The sequence below is a fragment of the Anopheles nili genome, chromosome 2 (assembly GCF_943737925.1).
Source record: "Anopheles nili chromosome 2, idAnoNiliSN_F5_01, whole genome shotgun sequence".
In the NCBI taxonomy this organism is placed as follows: Eukaryota; Metazoa; Arthropoda; class Insecta; order Diptera; family Culicidae; genus Anopheles; species Anopheles nili.
In genome coordinates, this window is record NC_071291.1 from 40,480,211 (window position 1) to 40,502,927 (window position 22,717).

At 49.5% G+C, this 22,717-nt stretch overlaps 3 protein-coding genes and 1 non-coding gene across 4 annotated transcripts; all 4 read left to right on the forward strand.

Annotated features, from left to right (window-relative positions):
* Positions 1-11,548: 11,548 nt before the first annotated feature.
* Positions 11,549-19,193, forward strand: LOC128722981 (uncharacterized). The gene is made up of 5 exons (XM_053816685.1): positions 11,549-11,622; positions 12,528-14,460; positions 14,530-17,704; positions 17,776-17,918; positions 18,741-19,193. The coding sequence occupies exons 1-5, from the start codon at positions 11,549-11,551 to the stop codon at positions 19,191-19,193; spliced, it is 5,778 nt and encodes a 1,925-aa protein (XP_053672660.1).
* Positions 18,448-18,520, forward strand: Trnaa-agc (transfer RNA alanine (anticodon AGC)). Its single transcript has one exon. It is a non-coding gene; the product is annotated as a tRNA-Ala (tRNA).
* An 848-nt stretch (positions 19,194-20,041) lies between the features above and the next one.
* On the forward strand, positions 20,042-20,871 carry LOC128722991 (uncharacterized). The gene is made up of 3 exons (XM_053816696.1): positions 20,042-20,230; positions 20,307-20,653; positions 20,727-20,871. Exons 1-3 carry the CDS (start codon positions 20,042-20,044, stop codon positions 20,869-20,871), a joined length of 681 nt encoding a protein of 226 aa, XP_053672671.1.
* A 1,040-nt stretch (positions 20,872-21,911) lies between these two features.
* Positions 21,912-22,701, forward strand: LOC128731956 (uncharacterized). Its single transcript, XM_053825115.1, has 3 exons — positions 21,912-22,055; positions 22,122-22,498; positions 22,566-22,701. The coding sequence occupies exons 1-3, from the start codon at positions 21,912-21,914 to the stop codon at positions 22,699-22,701; spliced, it is 657 nt and encodes a 218-aa protein (XP_053681090.1).
* The last annotated feature ends 16 nt before the right edge of the window (positions 22,702-22,717 follow it).

Consider the following 22,717-nt stretch of genomic DNA (forward strand, 5'->3'; position numbering starts at 1 on the left):
AATTAGGAGAGTGAGCTATGGAGATATAAGAGGAGAAGTACAACATGGGAGAACGGAGCCTTTCCGATTGTCCAGAACAAATACGATCACCTTCCAGTGGGGCGTTCTTTCGAACGGTACCTATTATTTTCCTTTTCAACCCCCCAAATCCACTTGGGGTGCACTTTAATTAACGATCGCCAGCCATGGGGGCTGATCGGGGCAGAGCAAAGTGAGCAAGATTAATGGACACGCCAGCAGTTTCTGCCAGATCATCCGCCAGAGCGGACCTCTCAAACGCTGCTTTGCAGATGCCCCACTGGCAGAACGGATTTTATTGATTTAATATGTTATCCACAGCAGCAGCGGCAGCAGCCAGCTGGCTCTGAAGCCAAGTACAGTTGCTTTTCAATTAATACCTTTCGTTTCGATCGATCTCCGGATTCTTTCTCTCCCAAATCTCGGAGGGTCCGTTACGGCGATCGATCTTCCCTTTTTTGGAAGAATTTGGAATTTGTTTCGCGCGCCTCAAATGCACCATCGTTTTCTGCCTTCTCCGTGTGCGGAACTGTTTCGGCCATTGGCTTTTCCCGTGGAGCGATTTTTTCCGCCCCGGAACACCGGAAGAACGCAGAACGGAAGACGTTCTCCGAGGGCGGTTATTTACGCGTGTGTGTTATTTGTTTCTCGTTCTCCTTTCTCACAGATGCTGTGGAGGTTTTTTTTTGTTTTTGGAATCGAGAATGGAGAGTGGAAAAAAAGCTTTTGCAGTGCAGCAAAAAACCCTCCAAAAAAGCACCATCCCCTGGGGGTTTAAAATGCCACCCCCGGTGAACCTTCACCGCCTGGGATCGGAATTTCGATTGTTGTTGTTCGATTCCGGTCTGATTTTGCTTTAACTTTATCTTTTTTTATGTGCTTTTCTCACCCCAAAACCATTCGCGCAATGAATGAATGCGCGCACGCCCTGGGCAGATGGGGGTGGTGCGTACTTTGACTGGCGGGAAATTTTTGTGGAGCATTCTCGAGGATGGAAAAAGAAAAAAAAAGGCTAGCGGCATAATACGTACACGCATAGGTGGGAACCAAGTTCACAAGAACATTCCGAGTCCAGTGTGACGGTGGATCAGTTTCCGGCGGTTGTGTTACTCGATCCAATTGACCTTCGGAAGTGGCATGGAAACGAGATTGGTTGGGTTTTTTTTCTCTTTTTTTCCTTCCACCCATTGAGACACGCTGAAATACGAATTGGAACCGCATCCTGGGAATTTTGGGGCTAATGTTAGCGAGTTTGCGCCATACATCGTGATCAGGCCCTGGTAAAGGTCACTCGATCGTTTAGAGTTTCGGCGTCTTGCACCGTTTTCCAAACGCCAACGATTTAATACACAAACCAATTGATATGGAAAATGTTTAAAGACCTTTTCAAAACAAATTTGGATGTTCCAACTTTAGTAGGGAAAATATTGAAAGATCTTGTCGAAACTAATTTGAATGACAAAAATTTGAAACAGACAAAAATTGCTTGATGATTGTTATATCATTAAGCTGGAATAATTTCTCACTTACTCTTTCCCGGACATAATCCCAAGTATAGGTAGCACATTCGCACATAATGAACGGAAGTAGATCAAACGGCTCATGGCTCTACCATCCATCCGGTACAGAATGTTCCCATAAATCGCACCCCATCACGTCCACCGACCTCCGACGAGGTGACGATGCACGGCGATTTGCAACATTAGCTGCCATTCTGCCTGGGATCGACCTCCTCACACAATAGCCTACCATATATTTTCCGACCAGCATGCGCTTAGATCACGCGCCCGGAAAACGCGCCATTCCTACTGCCCTCCAAACAAACAACCAACCCTCAAACAATGCACCACCGCCACACCAACCCACCTCAAACCACGGTGCCAAAAAGATCCATGGCTACTGTGCAGACAATGGTTGCAGAATTTTCCGGCCCACGCTGCAAGGTGCGCTGCAGAATCGCCGCCAAAAGGGGTTTCAGTGTGGTTGGCGGGCTGAAAACTGGGCAGGTCATTTCCCGGAGCCCCGTTACACTCGCCTGCACTTAACGGGCCAAACAAATGGGAGGTGAGAGCTCACAGAAAAAAAAAGCTCATGAAAATCCCAAAGTTCGCAGCACGGCGTGGGTGCGGAATGGCTAAGGGCTGGTTTGGTGCAAGTTGCCCAGCCCGGTGCCCATAAGACCAGCCCGTTTGTGGTATCCCGTTCCGTTCCGCTGATGCCGCGTGTGTGTGATGGTGTGACCGACCAACGATGACCTCTAACGCCCTCTGGTGGCCATTTTCAGTGCCCGGTTCTGGAGGCACGAGACCTCCAGAAATCGGCGCAACATTCTGCCATTAAGCCATAAAATACATACATTTGCGAGTAATGCTCCGCTAGCTTGTGATGGGGGTTTTAAAGGGAGGTGTACAGGCGCACATCTGCACGCTCTTTCCCTGTTGATACACCTCTCGTAGACCTCCGCTTCGATCCACCAAATGGTCGGATTCTACGCATGGTTCTATGGAACATTTGTTACGCATCGACGCACACGCCTCACAGATAGGGCTGATTTAAGGCGCGGACCGAACAGGTGTGACAACGTTTGGAACTCTTTGGCAGCGAGTTAGAACCCTTTTAGAGGACGATATGAGTCGATAGCATGTGTTTGTCTCTACTCCTGAAGCTAGAGAATAGAACCAGATGGTGCAAGATGGCACGAAACAGGCTTGTTTTAATGTTCATCAAGGTTTTTGAATTTTCGCCAATAAGTCTTCATTTTGAGCGTAGAATATTCAACATATTGTTGGTTCACAAGGGCTCCAAGAACGGAATAAAGGCGTCCTAACCCTGAGAAAAACTTAGAGAATTTTCTCCGTGACTCTGACTTAAATTCTTAAATTATTATACGAGTGAGAATAATACTCTTTAAGCTTCCTCTATGCTTTGAATTTTAACGTAATTTAAGATCACATATCTCAAATCTTCGAGATATATGATGCTTTCTGAAGTACTTATTATCAGACTATAAAGCAAACATGTTGGTATTTGATACCTAATTTCAATGTAGGTATTTGTCTGAGTTGCCGTTACAATTCACCGTCAATTCTGAACCAAAATTTCAACATCGCATCCTCCAAAGTTCAACATCGCCTCGTGAAAGTGCGAACATATAGCCATAGGAACTCGCCTTACCTCCACGTGCACGGCTTGCACCTCACACCGGAAATGCAGCGCCTGCATCCTGCCAACCCACTCCACCCAGCCGGTTGCTGTGGTTTTGCGGTTGCGCCATCGCATTACGCATCGCACACTTTTTTTTTCTTCTCCCGCGCAAACGACGAACTCCCGCTGATGGATGGCAATGGCCAAACATTCATTTTCCATTTACCATTCCACAACGCCGGGTGAGCATCTTCTGCGGCCAAAAACCCGGTGAACCGTACTTCCTATCGGTGTGCAATCTCCGGCCCAGTGGCTGGGCCGTTCGTTCCCTTCACCTCAGGCTGGCTATTTTGTCTGTTTTGTATTTTTTTTTGGCTGCGAATGCTGAACGATTTGCACCAGATTCGTGTCGTCCCGCGAGTCTTGCCTCCACGTGGCGGACGATTTACGACCCACGCTTCCGGTGGGCACTTCTTGTGGAGCTTCGGTTGGTTGCCCTTAACCGAGGCTTTCTTCCGCACTGGCGCTTTTGGCTCTCCTGAGCCGTCCTAAGCTCGGTGGCTCATCATCGTCAAGCTTCACGGTGCTCCTTCCCGTGGCTGACACTCCATTAAGGACCATTCTGCTTGGACCGGTTGCTGTTCTCTGGACAGTGGGTAATAACAAAAAAAAAACCGAAGAACGCAATAAACCCACCCGGGAGGCCAAGAACTCGTTAGCCATTGCGAAACAAAAAGACGGCCTCCGCAAGAATGGAAACCATGCTAAGAGACCCTCAGCTGAAGCGAAAGCAAATCAGTGTGCGAACGATGGTGACGACTCTGCCGCCAGCGTGAGCATTATGGATTCGACACGGAGTCTTGGCTTTTAAGACGTCGTGTGGTGTGACTTGAGGCCTTAAAAGACACAAGCAGAATAGAATCATGCTCACTGAACTGTGAAGAGCAGCAAAAAGCCAGTGCCCAAGTGTCGAGGCGAAGGGCGAAATTAGTAGCGTTCGAAAGCTGGAGGGCCGTAAATATCGTGGCTAAATTTCAGTAATTCCAGATCTGTGCTGGGACGGCGTTCGATCACTCAAACCTTGACCACCGGACGAGAAATTCTGAAATTTTCAGTAGCCCTAAACCTACCAGCCTTATTGCACAATTTCACGGCCACCAAAGGCACCGTTTCCATGCTAATCGAGTGAATATATTATGTAAAACTTTTCCGCCCCAATCGGTACCGTCACTAACGTGCCGGCGAAATTAATCGTTGCGTTGGTGAGCCCATTTTCGGCCTTTTTCATGCGCGATTCGAGCCACATTAAGTGGGTCTACTTGTGCGCAACTCCCTAATAAAGCCATCCACCGATCGAATTACCACCGGCAGCAGGCAGACGTTCATCACGGTGTGGCATCCATTTCGACATCTCAGCTCGCCAGCCCGCTCGGGCTGGGTGATGAACGCGCAACGTCGTTTATTTATGACCGAATAGGCGCTTTTTGTCTGCTGCAACGCCATGTGCAACTGCATTCTGGTGCAGCATTAGCTTTGTTTTGTGTTTGCCGTTTTTCCTCGCTGCACGAAATGCAATTTCAATTCACATTTCACGATGATGGTCGGTTTTGGGTTGGAGCATAGGTGACCGAGGGAAAAGTGGAAAACCGAGAGAGAGGTTAGAGGAAAACTGCACCAACAACAAACAAAAAGAAGCAACAATCGCAGAAGGTTTGCAGAAAAAAAACTCGGTCGAAAATCAACACCACTTCTACCGACCGGTGCGACCGAGGGTCAGATCGTGTGGAAAAGTGTGAAAATTACCCCCACCCCCAAATGGTGGCCGTGAGGAATTACTTTTTCCACCCTTGCTGTCGTTGCGGCCGCCATTGCGATTCCACGCGTGGCCAGTTGGGTTTGGCTTTGCATTTTATTTTACCTCAGCCCAAAACCACGTAACCTTTACCGGTCGTGGCGTGGCGTTGGGCAGCGAAAGTTAAAATCGAGCGTGAAGCCATCGGCCAGCGACTGGAAGAGCGCTGCTTTCATCTTCGTCCGCAAGCACGACCGATCACGGACAGTAGAAACTGAGGTCCGGTTGGGGTTTGGGAGAGGAAAAGTGCACCGACCATGGCGGCAGATGGGTGCGGGCTGATGAACGGTTTTCGAAAATCATATGACACCATAAATCATGACGCGCGCTCGCTATCGGAAGAGAGGTATAATTTACGCTGCCTTGCGCGATGCGCTCCGATCGACTAAAAGCGCCCATTTCCGGGTCACGGTGGAAAGCGATGGCTTATTCTAGCTATACCCACCAGAGGATGGGTTCACCTTTTCGGCGCGCGAGATTCAAGAAAGTGAAAGCACTATCGCTATGAAGAGACCATCTAGAACCGGCAAAGATCATGGATTAGATGTTACGTTACATGGGAAGTGAATTTACTTCCCTCAGCAAGCCTTCGAACGCATTGCCAGTGATGGTGAATAATTTTGCGCAAATAAAAGATCGAAAGACTCGCGCAAGCAACAAGCGACGAACCCGGATACGAATTTCACCACACGCGCTGGGGAAGAACTTTGTCGACGCAGTAATTTGGCGCAAAAGGGTTGAACATAAAATTTTCGCATCAACAACGCAAAGCCAAAGCTCGACCACCGAGTGGGCAGCAACACATACACATGCTTTTTTCCTCCCATTCGTCTTTTTCCATGTCACCTTCGTTAGCCACTTCCGGTAGGGTAGCGAAGCGTTGGGTTTGGTTCCGCGGTGATGGGTTTGATGTGCGAGAGAAAATTACAACCACCACCCCGGGTCGGTATGTGCGCTGTGGTTTGGATTCACATTCGCACTAGATCGTCGGATGGTTTTGCTAAAATGTTCACCTCGGGAAGCTACTTACGCGGCTGGCCAACGGCAGAAGGCCATCGTGGGACATTTTTTTTTTCAAGTTTGTTTGTACGCGCTGTTTTTCACCGGGTGGCTTTCCTTTCCGCTAAGCTGCTTGTCCATCGCTCAACACACGCTTTTAATTAATCAAGATGCCAACGAGCGGTCAAACCGCTAGCAGCCTAGCTGGCGCGGTTGATGAGATTTGCGGAAAATCCGGAGGGAAAGCGAAACACCCCATCCATCAGGCATCGGCCGGTGATGGCTGGGAAGGAAAACACAAAGCCACCGCTTCGGGGAACGAGCCCCAAATCATCCACGGGTTGAGTACGCGTTTAACAGCCTCAGGGCGATGGCAATTGGTACGCGTACTTTCGTCCGCGTTATACGGGGTTACGAGCTGGGAGAGACGATATCTGGGTTCAAACCCTAAAGGGAGAGGGCCGAGTAGTTCACTAGCAACAGAACGCTCTGAATTGTATCAGATTCTGCTTTTAACGGGCCACGGAAATGATTGGGAACCACCGCGAGATCACCCACGAGGTATGGAATTCGCTTTCCTTCGTGAAAAACCGTCTTCACGGGCGCCACAGAAAAGGGCCTTCTCTCAAGCGTGTGCATGCGGGTAAAACGGGAGCAACGCATTTTTGCCATCTTCATTGCTCCCGATGGCTCGTGGTGGTGAGTGAAAATGGAAAAACTACCCTCGCCCTCGATGGATGGGCCAGACAGATGGGAAAACCATCCGAACCGGAGTGGTACATTTTTGCTGCACATTTTTGTCCACATAACTTCCCTCGTGGTGGCATTGTTTTCGCATCGATAGAAATTATTGCTTCCCAGTAGAGATGTTTACGGGGGCTGTTTTTGCATTCCACCCCGTGCGTGGCAGCTCATCTTCTGCTCTCAGGTCCGTTCGGCGGAAACAAAACCGAACATCTTGCCATTTCTATGCCACCGGTTGGGTTCTCTTTTAATGTCTCGTGTGAACTCAATCCCACACCGGAAACGGGGTTTAAATATAGTTTTCCCTTTTCCAAAGTGCGTTTAAGAGGGCATGTAAGACGGCTGGACCCATTGCTGGGTGGGTTGTGTCTCGATTCGGTACCGATCCAGAGATGAACGCATTCAAAAACGATGTGGATTTAAAAAGATTTGAATGTTTTTTACGACAACACCGGTGAAAATGCGCTGTTGCCGTTGGTTTGACTAAAAAAGTGACATCGATTGAAGACTACCAACTCATCCCTTTGGCGCTGGAATGCGGTAGGAAAAATTCACAAGACACACAAGAGCTTTAGACCCTTTGCGGCACTTCCTGAAAATTCACAAGAAAAAACCCCAACCCAACAGTTGCAAAAATGTTCCCGGTTAGGCATCTTTGTACGCGTTTTTTTTTCGCCCTTTCATCAATTCACTTCACGAATCATAATTGCGATCCGCTAAAAAAACCACCCGGTTCGCTCTCGGAAGGGCCAACTTCCGGCGATCGTTTCTGCTTCAACATCTCATGCATTATGAATTGCATCGCTACCGTTCGACTGCAATCGATTCCCGGCTCCAATCCACTCGATTGCAGTCCCATCACCAACAGGCGCGTGGTGAAAATTGGCGCGAAATGCCCACTGAGTCGATGCGCTTCAACAAACGTGATGCGCACGCGCCACGCAAAGACGCAGAGGCTGCGATTTTCCCCCATGATCGGCTTCAGCGTGCATGCGATTTTTCCGCAATTGCATGACAGTTGCTGTCCCTTTCCTCGGCCACTCCGTTGCGCTCCATTTGGGGCCGGTTCGATTTTGTCTGCCTTCCTGCTCGACAGCTTAATGGGTGGAAAATGTGATAATTTCCTATCGCTTGTTTGCGCGTTGCCAGGATGCCGGTGCGTTTTCCATCTCGCACGAGTGCACGTGCATTTGCGCGAGCCCATCTCAAATGACGCCCATTTTCTGAATGGCAAATGGGGCCGCGCGTGGAAAAGCTTTACCGTTTCGTGTCGTTTAATTAGTGAGCTCCGGTAAAGGTTGTCGGTTGTCTTTTTTTCTCTCTCTCTCACTCTCGTTGGTCTCTTCTCGATTGAGTGGCAAAAATCAAAAGCTCAGCAGCCTCGCGATGGGCGCGAGGCATGAATTTTGTTGATTTTAGCCCTCATTTCAAAAACCATCCGTACGCGCACGGATGTCGTAAATTTTCCTCCCCACCGATACACGCGCGTGTGCCGCGTGTGTTCGATAAACGGTCGAGCAAAACCGAGGGGTGATGAATTTACAGTTTCATTTTTACACCCCTTTGCGAGTTGCTTGAATTGCAGTTTAATCAGGGCCGGCCACTTGATGCGACTTGTCAAATATGGCCCCGCGGGCAGGAGGATGGGGATGTGGAAAAGTTTTCCTTTTGCTACCCCTAGCCAGACCGCGAGAGCTTTCACCGTTCAGCCGGGTGTGCTTCGCTTACCGAAACCCGAAAATTGAAACCAAACGCCAGATCGGACCCACATTTGCGCCGAGTGAGTTGCGTTGGATGAATTTAATGTGTAAATCATTGGAAAAAAGGGAAAATGCGCACTTGACACCACCACCGCACGTGCAGGCAGGCGTGCAAGTGATCGACGGCGACGGTGACGAATCTCATCATCGAGTGTTCGATCAATCGTTCGCTGTTGACCTGCGCCGGTTGGATGTTCAACCTCCCTCTCGAGCTTAATCGAGTCGGAATGGTTTTCATTTGAAATTCCAACTCACCTCTCTGCACCGACTCCCTTTCGTTGTACTTGAAAATCGGCACGATCGCCGCGTTGTGATGGCGGTCATGATTGAAACATCATTTTCACCCATTGCAACTGTCACTTTCGACGAGTTTTCCCCAGCAAAATAATACGAAAAAAAACCGAAACAGTTTATGGGCCCGGCATCTCCACCCCATTGTTTAAGGGGTGTGTGTGTGTGTCGCCAGCGGTTAACCTGCACCTTACTTCCGGTAGCACACTGTCACGCATTCCGGCCGGAGCTCCTAAATTACTGCGCCAATCTCGGCCCAGCAACACGCTCCCGGTCGACGCGTGGAAAGGTGAAATTAAATCACCTCATTTCGGAACGGGAATGTCTGAAAGTGTGGCTCGAGAGCCCGTTTATCTGACCGTCCACTTAGGGTCGACTGCCGGTCCAGACAGCGCGCCATTGTGGCGACGGACGTGTCGGAGATCCTAATCGGCAGCGCCATTGTTGCGGGTCATATCTTTGGCTGGCGCAAGATGCAGCTCCATCTTCTCGACACGCTTCGGACTTTAATCGGCGCCTGGTGCGTCTGGAGAATGGGGCGTCATTTTCCTTTTTCCTCTCCAGTTTTCGTTGCTGTTGTTTTCAGCACGCTCTCGTACGGTGGGATAAGTGAATTTGCTGCCATTGGGACGTGTCGTTCACATTTTTTTTGGGACGTTGTTGGAGTGATTTTTTCTATCGCTAATTAGAGATCGGACATTTTTGAATATTTTAACATGCCTGTGGGCTTACGATGGATGTAGTGCAAGCGATGTTCCGATGGGCAGATTCTGTCGGGGATTTAATTTTCACGGTAAATTTGCCGCATTATGGAAATGACGCAGTTGATGGATTATTTATTTTAGCCCCAAATTATTTGTTTTTTTTTTTAATGTTATGTTCTGTTTTTGCTGTACATGTGTGTATTATACATTTATTTATTGCCCTGCAAATTATTCCATTTGGATGTGTAAATCATTTGTTTAACCAGTTCCACCCAATGCAAATAGAGTTTCTGAATAGATTTTAAGGAAAAGCTCCCCAACCGCTTTACTGAACAAAGCCTTAATCGACACTAACTTTGAACAGCTTGGAACGATGCTATCCCTCAGTGTAATGCCGAAAATCGATCGCGTTCTGTGAACCGACGGATGAAAATGAAGCATCCATTCGAGATGTTTTCCACATGAGTTTAACGTGTTTCATTTTAGACAAAGTCAATGAACAGGTTTATTAGGAAAACCCATGCTTGTCGAGGGTAAAGGTTTGCATTTTGTCTTTGTCATTTTAACCTGTTCGCTTGACATCTGAGGACGAGCACTTTTCGTTAACACATCACGGCGAGATGATCGTACGCGTGTCTCGTGCCTCTTTAAAATAAATCTCATGCCCTTCCAAACCAAAGGCGAATTTACGATCACTCGCGGCGTCACAGTCCGCTGGCCATCGTAGCGAACCGGTGAGGATCATTTCGGTGGAAATGGAGAGAAAAAAAAACGGTACCACCCACAGTCCCAAAGCGAAACACAATCATTTTCAAAAGATAAACACTCGCAGATCAGTTTGCCGCACCCGCCCAGGGGAAAGGGATATGAAAGCAATGTAATGGATAAAGGAAGAAGAACAATGCGAGCGAGCGAAGCGAAGAAGCATGAGCCGAGAAAAACCAACACCCTTTTCCGCTCGATCTACCCTCCATCCAGCCACCTTACTCCCGCAGCCCACTCCCGAAGGCGGAAGGCGAAAACCAAAAGTGAAAACCATGAAAATCGGTGCAATTCATTAGCCGATCCGGAGAAGCAAGCAAGGGAACGGAAAGTGGGTGGATGTAAGCGTGGAGGTCCACGCCACCCAATGGGTCAGCTTATAAATCTCCTTTCTCTCCACGACGGCGACGCTTGAGGGGAGGGGGGTGGAAACACACCCCGAACCGATTGGTGCAGTTTTTCCCTCACGAGCCACGTGCTGCCGCAGCTTTGCTTACCAATGAGGGCGTGAAAATTAATCACGTTACCGTGCGATTTTCACGCCCGAGCTCAAAAGCTTCCAGCTGGCGCAACGGCAGCGGTTCTGAGGCTCACTTTACTCTTTCCCTGTCGGTTTGCAATTTATTTTTCGCACACCGCTACCTCCCGAACTCACCGTCCGAACCCTCAAAAAAAAACCCACCGTCCAAAGGCCCTCATCGGATTCGGACATGACCGAGCGAGAGTGTCCCGTTTTTTTTTTGGGAGCACGGAAAAGCCTACCCAAATGGGACCGTGCAATCGTGGCTAAAGTAAATCAAAATTCGATCCCAATCATTGCCGGGCACAGTTAGTTTGGTTGTTTGTATTGGGTGTTGGGTGGTGTTTTTTTTTCTGGTGACCAGAAATGGGAAATTGCATCTGTGTGAAGCGAATACAATTGATCGTTTGAGAAATGGCGCCTTTGCTTGCCTTGGGAAAACCCCAGGCATCTTTTGAAGCTCTCCATTTTCGATCGGAATATGTTTCATATTTATGTTGTACAGCCGTTTGCCCTTGTTTTCTACTAGTTTTTCTCGATTCGTTCCGTTGCAAAATGAGCTACCAAGTGATGCCCTCTGAAGGAAAGCGATTCAAGTGCGCTTCGCTTTCCGTTTCGGATGTTAGTCTAAGCTTAGTCACAAATGAACCTGGGTTTGAGTCACCATAACGCGTCGATGATCCGATCGACGAAAGCCCAACCGAATCATGGCGATCGTTTGTCGCTTTGTCTCAATGTTTGATCAAATTAAAGCATGAAAAATAGCACACTCAGTGCAGTTGGGCTGCGACATGCCACATTTGCTCTGCCCGGCGCCGAATCGCTAATGTTAGTGTGATGTAGACGTTGGGTTGAAGGTTTTTTTTTTCTTCACTCCTCCAGCCATTGCGCCGGTCAGTGGAGTTGTCCTTTGCGCGAATGGAACGTGAACTGATGGAAAGTGTGAAAATCAGTTCGCTTCACTTTTTCTTTCTCGCCTGTTCACCAAAAGCCAACTGTTGCTGCAGCTTTTTGCTTTGGGCGTGTTTGGGCACCGCAGAAATTGCAATATGCACTTTTGATATACCCTTTGCGGGAAGAAATAAAATCCTCGAGACTAACTGCGGGGTTGGTCACAAATGATTCCCTTTGAGCGTAACTGCAAAGTACTCGGTCTCACAATTGTGTCCCAAACCATCCCACATTCTCAGTGTTCCCAGTGAGCATATAATTGAATAAACACTGAACAGAGGAAATTAGTACGTATGGAATCTCGTCCACGGAGTTCATGAGACGGGGATATGTGCGAACACGATGTGCCCTTGTCTGTGGTGTGAGACCCTTTTTTTGCGATGGCCTCGGGTCAACTTGGGCACCGGAACGACATGGTCGGACGTGGACGTGGTTCGGAAAATAAAGAGCTCATGCGAAAGGCGGAAAATTAGCTTAAGAAAAGCTAAACATGAGCAGGTGCGATATGGGTAAGAAGGAAATAAGTGATACGACCCAGCTACAACAGGTTGCAGGAACGAAAACTGTGTCAGTTCGTTGCACAAAACATCGTCAGTCGGTCAGAGCCAGTCGTATGTTGAAGAACCTTCCAACTGGTACTGCTTGTAGTTGTGAAATAAGCGAAGCCTCTTCACCGAGAGAAACTAAGATGTACGATGCAGAATTGGGTTACAAAAATAAATTCACTGTGACAGAAATTAATTCCATTTAAATCTGCATCTTATTCCTCTACTCCTACACAGAGACAAACGCCACCGCCGGCGGGAAAGCGCTCCCCCGAAGGTGGGTCAAAGCCAGGACTTGGCATACCTGGAGGCGTTGGCCAAGTTCAACGACTGGCGAGCCCAGCAGCGCAACAGTGACCTACTTCCAGACCATGGGCCATCACCGAGCAATGGAAACGCCACTCTACCACCCCGTATAACGCTGCTGACGCACGGTACCATCAAAGAGGAACCTTCTGGTGACGACAGTGACTGCGAAGGTGACTTCAGTTCCGATCTGGAACCGGCACGGGACGAACGAAAGCCAACTAGCCGTAGTCCAAGCCGATTTGAGGTGCCAAAATCCCCACGATACGCTCGTCACCATCGTTCACCAGCGGCAGGACTAACCGGAACTGGTGTTTATTCGGACGTAGCGCCAAAGAAACCTAAGCGCTCGGTGGAGTTCTACCGCAACATTAACCGCATCCCAAACGACGCGGCCTCTGGAAGCCACTGGAACAACGGCGCTACTCCTGTGGAGAAGAACCACTCCAATCCTGTCGACACACGTTACTCACTTCCGGCCATGCTGGGTGGAAACGAACGTGAACGGTTCCAAAAGCGACCAAGACCCATCGCACAGAAGGCGAACAACACGATCTACGAGAATGAGGTATCGGAGTTTGAGGCACATCACGTGAACGGGACCTTCGGTGAGTCGTGTGTGGCCCAAAGTCCACCACGGCTCTTCTACAAAGCCAACGCGAGTCCTTACGCCGATGGGACACCTAAAAAGCAGAGCAATCTTCGAAGCAGGCCGCGTGTGTTTAAGGATAAACCGGCTCCGGCACCTCCCGTGGTTGTTGGGGTGAACACTGGACCTGCTAGTTGTCCAACGAAGCAACACCAACACAGTGATTCGGACTCACCACTGACGGGATCTTATCGAAAGTACGAGCTGAACTCTTCTTCGATCTACGATGAGCATGTTATCTCGTCACGCGCGTACCGAGGACCACTGAAGCCGAGATTGGTTAACGATCCTGTCGTTCCGGTTTCGAAGCATCAGCGCAAATCACTCTCCTACCAGACGATCGTGAACAAGCACGGTGATCTGGTGGATTACGCGCTTCCGTTTAGTGACAACGCGGACACCACGACCGAAACGAAGGGTGAGCTGAACGCGACTCCTCCCAAGGAACTCTCAACACCCGGACAGGATACCCTGTCGGAGATACGCACCTGTGAGCAGCTGGTCAATGACAACTTCCAGTTCCTACAAACGACCGCGTTTCACGATGACTCGACAAGCATCATCACGGAACCGATTAGCGTGCTGAAAGGTCGATCGGCACGGATCGTCACGGATTTGGACCGTTCGAATGGTAGCACGCTCAAAGAGGACGCTGACGATGACCACCGGACTGTGGAACAGCTTGAGCTGGAGAGTGTGGAACAGCTGCTGGTTAGCCGGCAGCAGGAGATCGATGCACAGCTGGCACAGTTTGCGCTACAAGACGACCCACAGGACATCCTGCTGGAGCTGGATTCGCTGCAGAAGTGGAGCAAGAGCATTCAGCTGTCGGATGACTTCCTGCAGGCGCGTTACACGGAGCGGAATCTGCTGGAGTGCTTCCGGCGTATTGTTGGTGCTAGTCTACTGACATGCTTCCCGAATGAGGTGCGTTATCGCGTGGGCGCGCTGCGTAGTGCGTTCGTTTGTCCGCTTGAGTTCTCTTGTGGACTGTTCCGTGGAGTGGCCGTTACTTTGCGCAAGTACTCGCTTAGTATGGAGCGGAGTCTGTATTTCGCGGAGGAGGCTTGTCGGAGGGACTTCGAGGTGTTGGCACAGGTGCGTCATCCGATGGTGGCCTCGCTGATGGCGGTGTCGTACGATTCGGCTCTCAATCAGGCCACGTTGCTGCTGGAACCGTTCGATTTTACGCTCTTCGATTATATCCACAAGATGGTAAGAGTGTTTTTTGTACTCCTATGATGTCTTGCATTCAGAATTTAACGCTGTTTCCATTCTCCACAGAATAAGCGTCTGTCGCTGATGCACGCCGTGACTGTTGTGCAGCAGATTGCATCTGCCGTGGGCTACCTGCAGGAGTGTGGATATGTCCATTCAAACATCTCGAGCGGTTGCATCCTGATGAGACGTTATCCATACTCCGTGAAGTTAACGTCGTTTGAACTGACCACCGATGCGGCCTCGGATGCGGTACGGCGTGAGATTGAACATCGCTACGGCAGCACGTCGTCGTCTCGGAACTCCATGACATCATCGCAGCATGACGAGCTGAAGAAGATCACAACGTACGCGCGGCTGATCAAGAACGACGAGCAGTTCTTGCGTGACAAGTACCGCAAATTATCGGTGGAGATCTGTGAGAACCGTTCCAGACCACCCGGTGGCCAACCGTCGTTCGGTGATGCCAATGGATATGATTGCCGGGCAAGTCGGTTCCTCCCGTACTGCAAGGAGTACCGGGAGAAGTTCTCGTTGTTTTACTACGTCGCTCCAGAGCTGCTCGTACCGAAGGCGACCTTTGTCTATCCGAGCAAGAGCACCGACGTGTACTCGATCGCACTGCTGCTGTGGGAGATCCTAAACGGATACGTCCCGTTCGTGGTGTACAGCCGAGCGGAGCTGGAGAAATTGCACACATCTGCCGATCTGCCGTTGCCGATGTTCGAGAAGGAGCGCTGCGAACGCTTCCGGCAGATCTTCGAGGGTGGTCTAGGGGATCTGAGTAACCGGAAGATGACCATGGGCAACGTTGTGGACCTTTTAGACTGTTTGCTGATCGAGCTGGGTATGGAAAAGAACGGCACGCATGATTGGCTGGCGGAGGACTACGAGGAGCGCTCAAGCTCGACGGAAGTGCGGCTGAAAAACGAACTGAACGACGTACGGAAGCAAAGTGCGCACGTTGAAAAGACAGACAAGATCTACTTCCACACAGAAGAGTCCGAACTGGTAAGGGCCACGAAACAGCAGCAGCAGCAGCAGAGACAACCGAAAAAACCTGCTCGAAAAATTAACCGCGCTAAAGAGTCGCTTCCGCAGGAGAACTACGCGGAACCCAACGTCAAAAACCGGCAGCTGGCGGTGGAGAAAAAATCCCCACTCAGCTCAACCTTCAGCCTGTCGAACTCCGCAATCTATCAAACGATATTCGATTTTAACAACAAATTCCTCTCACCGAAAACGTCCTCCAAGCAGATCTACGATCGAACAAGTACGGTGAAGAAGCAAAAGAAGCCTCCGCGGAGCCACAAGAAGGCCTCTAAGGAGTTGTTTGAGGTAGCCGATCAACTAAACAAAAGCTTTAGTGAGCCACCTGAGCGCATTGATGACAGCGATGGAGAACATAAGAAAGAACTCGAATGCGCTGACATGCCGGAACAGATATATTGCAATGGCGTGGCTGAAACTGTGGAACCTCTGCAAGAGCACCGAGAAAAAGGACTAACTTGCGAGCTAGCTGGTAGTGATAGCAATGAAACTGGCCGCCCGTTGACTCAAGAGCATCCGTCCAAATCCTGTGACAGCTCACCAGGCACAAGACGGCGTAGCGTCACACCAAAACTAAACAACTCCTTCCGCTTCACGATTGGTGACTTTACGCTACCAGACACTCCGATCGCACGGAAGAACAAGATCCGCAAACACGCCTGGCTGTCGGATCAGAAACTCCGAGTGACGGATGAATCACAACCTGCCACGCCGGAAGACTGCCACAGTAAGTCCTGCTTCAATGCGGGCCTGACGTCACGTAGCGGATCCTTCCTGACATCGACGAACTTGAACTGCTCCACGTCGCTGCAGGACATCAAACCGAAGCGCATCAACATTAGCGTGAACATCTTCCGATCACCCGAACCCCACACAACGCTGGTGGTGCAGAAAAAGGGCACACCGAAGGTGCTCGTTGAAGGAGTTCCTCCGTTCGAGGACAGACTCTGGAAGAAGGAGAAGCTGATTTGTGAACGTAGCAAGCTGCCAACACCGGATGATACGGAGGTGCAGGATGAGAAGAACGAACAGGTGGACTCTGGAGGACCTTTGAACGATTCGCTGAGTGTCGTTACAGCGCATCTATCGTCTGTACGGGACGCGATCAAGAAGATTGAAACTACCTTCGAAAAGACCGGATTCGACTACAGCCCAGTGCGGAAGATGGACGGCAGTGGTCGAAAGGCGTTGATCGAAGGAAGCGTTAGATTAAACGGATCTTACGTCCCAGAAGGATCGCTAGTGGTTGAGGAGAACTTGCTCGTTCCCACGCGGGTGCTCGAGCTGGAAAAGACGTTGGAAGCGGAAGAAGCTGCCGAAGCGAAGGATACAGCTGAAGCAGCGGAAATGGGACCGATTCCAATCCTTGCACCAGCATTGGCAGCCACACCACCGGTCACACAGGATACGGCTGTGACACACTTGAACGTACTGTTGGCAGCTGGAGGTGATCAATCCAGACAGAAGGAGCCACCGATCGAACCGCAGAAAGGACCCCAAATGATGAAAGATGAGCCACCCGTTATCCCTGTTCCCACGACATCCAGCATTCCCGTGCCGTTTGTGCCCAACTCTCAGCTATACCTTCGCCGAATGGCACAAAGCCAGCTCGGAAACAGCGTCGCAATCCACCGGCAGCAATCCGTCTATCGCGAGAGCATCGTTTCAAGCACGGATCTAGCCGTACCGTTCACGGAACCAACAATGGTGGCCCCAGTAGCGACATCCGGCTCAACGTTCGTGACCACAACGACGACAGCGATTCCACCCGGAAGTGCACGTAAAACGAAGCTAACCACGCGCGTTACGGTGAACATGCGCAAAATATCGCGCCGTGCGTCGGACATCAGTCCCGCATCGTCCCGACCCAATTCGGTCAACCTGGACGATCTGGATGCACCGTCGTCGGGATGCATCACACCAACCGGACCTGGTGCTGTACGGCATTCGTGTGGAAATGAGCTGTTGCGTGCGTTTTCCAAGCTGCGATTGATCGCTCCCGAGGATGGTTCCGGCACTGTGAAGGCCCCAACTTCCGGTGAGGTTGGTGGGCGATCCGGAACACCGGTGTCGGCACCGGGAGTTCTGATTTCGAACGCTTCCGGTCAATCCGTCACGGCGGCCAATCGCATTGAGCGACTCGTTTGCTGTAACTGTGGCAACGCGATGGTTCCGGCCGAAGGATTCAACGGTGCGTTACAATGTGGGTGTGCTTTTTTTTTCGGAAGTTGTTCTCATCGGGTATTTATGCCTTCGTTACAGTTCCCGCCGGAAGTCGTATCGGCATGACGGCCGCGTTTGGTGAGACGAACTTTTCGCGTGAAAGCTTCGCATCCATGTTTGAGCCTCCGATGACACCCACACCGGCGATGGCGGGTCGCATACGCACGATGACACCATTCCAGGTGAGATTATGCAGCCTTTTGGTGTTATTTTAATTTTCTTAGCATCGGGACGCGCATCATGGGAAGGCGCTGTTCTACTCTCTTATAATTTCAGTAGTGAGGAAATATTGGTTTAAGCGAATCGTTTTTCGAACGATAGAATAATTTTGTTTAAAATTCGGTACTTTTGTAATGTTTAAAAAACACACGAAATTAACATTTTGATTTTACATTCACCTGCTCATATAAGCATAACACGATAACACGATGAACGTTCATAGCCACATGCAGTCCCCACCATATTGAAAGTAGCCTTCGGATGATCGCATGAATGTACGAATCGCGACATTCGCTGTCTGCTATGATCCGTAGGTTCATTCCAAGCCCCCGTTGCAGTGGGGTGGGGCCAGTTTTTATGCTCCCGCTTTAACATGACATGGGTGAATGGGTTTCGATTTACACGCCCCGGTAATACGTGCGTTGCAGTTTGATTTTGAAAGTAGGTCGGAGAGTTGGTTTTAAAACTCGCGCACTAGTATAGCTACCAACAGGGGATGTAGCTCAGATGGTAGAGCGCTCGCTTAGCATGTGAGAGGTACCGGGATCGATACCCGGCATCTCCAAATACACCTGATTAGGGATCCGTAGTTAATAAACATTATTAACGAATGGATTCTATTTTTGTTGGTAAACAATGCCTTCATAAAGGATAACTTTAGCCACATCATATACACCTTTATCCGGATTTAATTAAGAATTGCGAGTAATTGACTATTGGCAACGATCTATACACCCTTTTACAACATCCGACGTGTTCTAAATAGCTGTTTTTTGTCATTTTAGAAATCAACCGAAGATCTCTACATCGATGATGACTTTTGCCAAGGACTAAACCATATGGGAGCAAACATGGAGCTGGTTGAACCACTCGACGAAGGCCAGTTCCTCGATGCCTACGGGTACGACATTTACGCCACGGAAATCTACCACGCCGAGGAGGAAGAGAACGCGCTCGAACACGGATTTCCTACAGATCGAGACAATCCCGAACGGGAGCTGCATTTTACCTTCCGAAACCATCTCACGACAGTCGACTGCATGGACGGTGAGGGAAAATTTCTGGAAAAATGCTCCCAGCTCAATGAACAATCGCTGTCGAAGGAATACGTGCCCATAGCGTCCGCCATCGATTGTGATCCGTCGCATGCGTTGGCGGTAGAACTTCCCTCGACTCCAACACCATTCCCGGTCAACAATGAGACATCTCTTACGCCAAAACCGGAGCCTGGCCCGTGAGCCGTGTACATAGATTTAATGAAGAGGAAGCTCATCCAGCAAACCCTAGGACACTCGAGCTTCGAACGAGCGAATTTATTTTTTTTTGGAATTTCCTTCCCTCTTGATTTGTGCAACCGTGACTACGAATACCAAGTATTATACCGTTGAGATCCCCTATCGGGGAGGGACGAGATTGAACCCCTTTTTATAGTAGTAAGATTTTTGTACGATTTTTTTCTGGATTTGTCGTTATTGAATACATCACTTAGATCCATCTGCCGTCGATATTTATATCATCATCAGCGCGTAGCTCTAAGGGTCTTCCATTCGTTGGCCCACATGCGGCCAGAAATCGCTCCGATACCAAACGTAGATGCAATTCGATTCTCTAGCATTAAATCACCCGATCGGCAAGGATCACGAATGCGTTATTACATACTAAACCTATATTAGCTCCCGCACGTTCCCGGCGTTTCCGGTGGCGATCACTCGATGGCACCACCCTTCGAGACGACTACGCCAGCCTGGACGCCACGCACCTGTTTATAAATGTAAACGAAATAAATTATTTACTTCCGAACTTGAACAGAAAAAAAAAACTGAAGAAATGATCAATTGATGCTTTCTCGCACTGCACCGCCAACTCCAGCAGCTCGTGGATTCGGGCGCCAAACGGAAATCGCACCACCGAATGGGGCCACTCTCCGGTGGCCACCGTCAGCCCGACTGACGTGTGTACCGCAGGTGAAAATTGATGCACAAAAGAGTGCACATTTAACCGGTTGAATAAACAGAATCGGTTAGTTGCGCTGGGCGCGTTCAAGCGCGGTCGCGATCGTCATTCCCGGATCACCCGTGCGTCGAGGATGAAGTTAGTGCGCGGATATCGTTACGTGTTGTTCGGGTTGCTGGTGCTCTGCCAATCCAGCTTGTGTCCGGGTGAAGACCTTCCAGCAGGTGCAGGTGATGGTACTGGAGCGGTAACCCTAGTGAAACCCACCGATCATGGCCGCTCGAAACGTACGCTGGTGTACACCTTCAACAGCTGTTCTGGAGTAAGCTTCTGACCAAGTCGTGTTTGTGGTTTGTTTTTTCGGTATTTCCACTAAAAACCCACTGATTCCATTGCAGATCCTGATTGCGCTGTCGATCCCGCTCGTCGTCACCGGACGGAACATCTTTATGTCGTACAACTTCGAGGCGAACTATAACATGCCGACGGATAGTACGGATTTCACGCAAGGCATCCTCAAGAAGGGTGACAACGACCAGATTCACGAGGCCGAGGCACGTCAGGTTCGCGCCCCAAAGCGATCGAGTCTGAGCAGGAAGAAGTTTTACCGTACGATCGAGCTGAACCTGCAGCGGTACGGGTTCGCTGGGAAGCGATGTATCCTGCGGATGATCTGTGAGGTGGCGAAGACACCGTTGCAGCACGAGAACGGCGTGTTGGGTGATCTGCTGCAGTTGATATTCACGTACGATCGGTGAACGCCGGGCTTTTCTCGCTTAGTTTAATTTGTTTCTTTTTTCCCATGTCCTGTCCCTTAGACCGTCCCTTTCCGAGGACGAGGATTTGCCGGGTGAGTTCATGCGAGCTGAACAGCTTGGACGGGAACAAGGAAAATGCACCAAGTATCGACCCCACTGCCCGTTAAACCCGATCGATCTGGTGAGCATCGTTTTGGATACTTAAGGGCTTAATGGACCATCTGCATACCCCGGTTGACATGTTGTGGAAACAGGCGAAAAATGTCTTAATGTGACTGATTTTTTTTTAATATTTCGACGGCCAATGCCAAACGTTCAAAGAAGTATCAATAAAAAAAAGCATAGCTTATTTTTTTTACAAAATATAACTACGGCTAAACGGTTGATTGAAGGAATGCTTTCGATGAAGTATTGTCTTATAAAGCAGCGTGCTCGCGTGTTTTGATACGAATAGCTACTTTCGGATAGGACAATGAATGCTCTCCGTAGTGACATGTATCCTTATCGGGTAATCATGTTTGCGAACAATTATGTAGGTAGTTACTGACCGAAAAATGATGCGTTAACAATCGATACGGTAAGACTTATCAAGCGTCTAATGGGGAAGCATTGGTGAAGAAATTAGCACTTCATTGGACCAAAAGCGTGGCCCGGAGCATCTGGACGCCAAATGTTTCGTTGTTGGCGCCATTTGGTTTTGAAAAATGCTCATAGTTGGTTACACGACTCAACGGTGCAAATAATTAACAGTGTATTCTGCAAAACGGCCACACAAAATTGCTCATATCACTGCAAGTGTAGGGCCAAGCACATTTGAACAAATTTAAAAATATTGCTAAAAATTTGAAGCTCAAAGATATTTTAAACATGTGCGATTAATTTTATACCGAAAAATACCAATCTAAAGCTGGTATTCGGAAGCACAACATTTCACGGTGGTCTGTGCGTACGGAAGTACAAAAATAACAGCGGAATGTGTATTTATTCCCCAACGCTGCATGTGATGTTGTGCGCAGTTTAGAACACTTTTCCCAGCAGCTGGATCTGGTTCATCGACAATGGTGGCCCAATTATCATCGCTCTCTCTTCTATCAGCTCGTTCGGAGACGCTAATTTTTGATTGAATTGAGCTCAAAATTATTACACCGCTAGACGTCGAGTTTTCTGGAGCCACTGTACTTGTGAACCCGCGAACATTACCATACAATCTCCATTGCACATGTCAGTTCTGCGGAAGCCTCAGCGATGGCACCACGGATAACCACGTTTTCGGTGTTCTTGCTTATCTTCTCCATCCAGTTGGTTGGGGTGTCGATCGCTGAGCTAGAACCACTGGGATTGAGCCGCCAAAAGCGAACCCTCGTTTTCACGGAGGACAGCGCCACTGGGGTGAGCATTGGATACATCAACCTAGCGTCCTAGCTTCAACGAGTTTGCATTGATCAATCGTGGTAGATCTTGATTGCGCTCTCCGTGCCACTGCTGATCACCGGCCGGAACATCTTCATGGCGTACAACTTCGAGGCGAACTACGGCATGCCTGGTGATGCGAGTGACTTCACGCAGGGTGTGCTAAAGAAGGTGGACAACGATCAGATTCACGAGGCTGCTGAAGGAGAGGCAGGTGCATCGGAAGGAGAACGTAGCATCCGATCGGTGAACGAACCGGCGCGGTTTACACGCAAGAAGTTGTACCGCACGATCGAGCTAAATCTGACCCGGTACGGGTATGACGGCAAGAAGTGCATTCTGCGGATGATCTGCGAACTTGCCAGCCATCCGGTGCATACCGAGAACGGGATTCTGGGTGACTTGTTGCAGCTGGTATTCACGTAAGCGAATGCTCGAATGATCTACTCGAAGGAACTGTTGCTACTGATCGCATGTGCTCCATTACAGACCTTCCGGATCGCACTACGAACGGCTGCCGAGAGAGTTTTATCTGGCCGAGGAGCTTGGAGAGCAGCACAATTGCACCAAGTACAGCAAACACTGCCCCAAAGATCCGCTGGACGTGATTAGTTTAATGTTGTAAACTCCATTGATGGGTG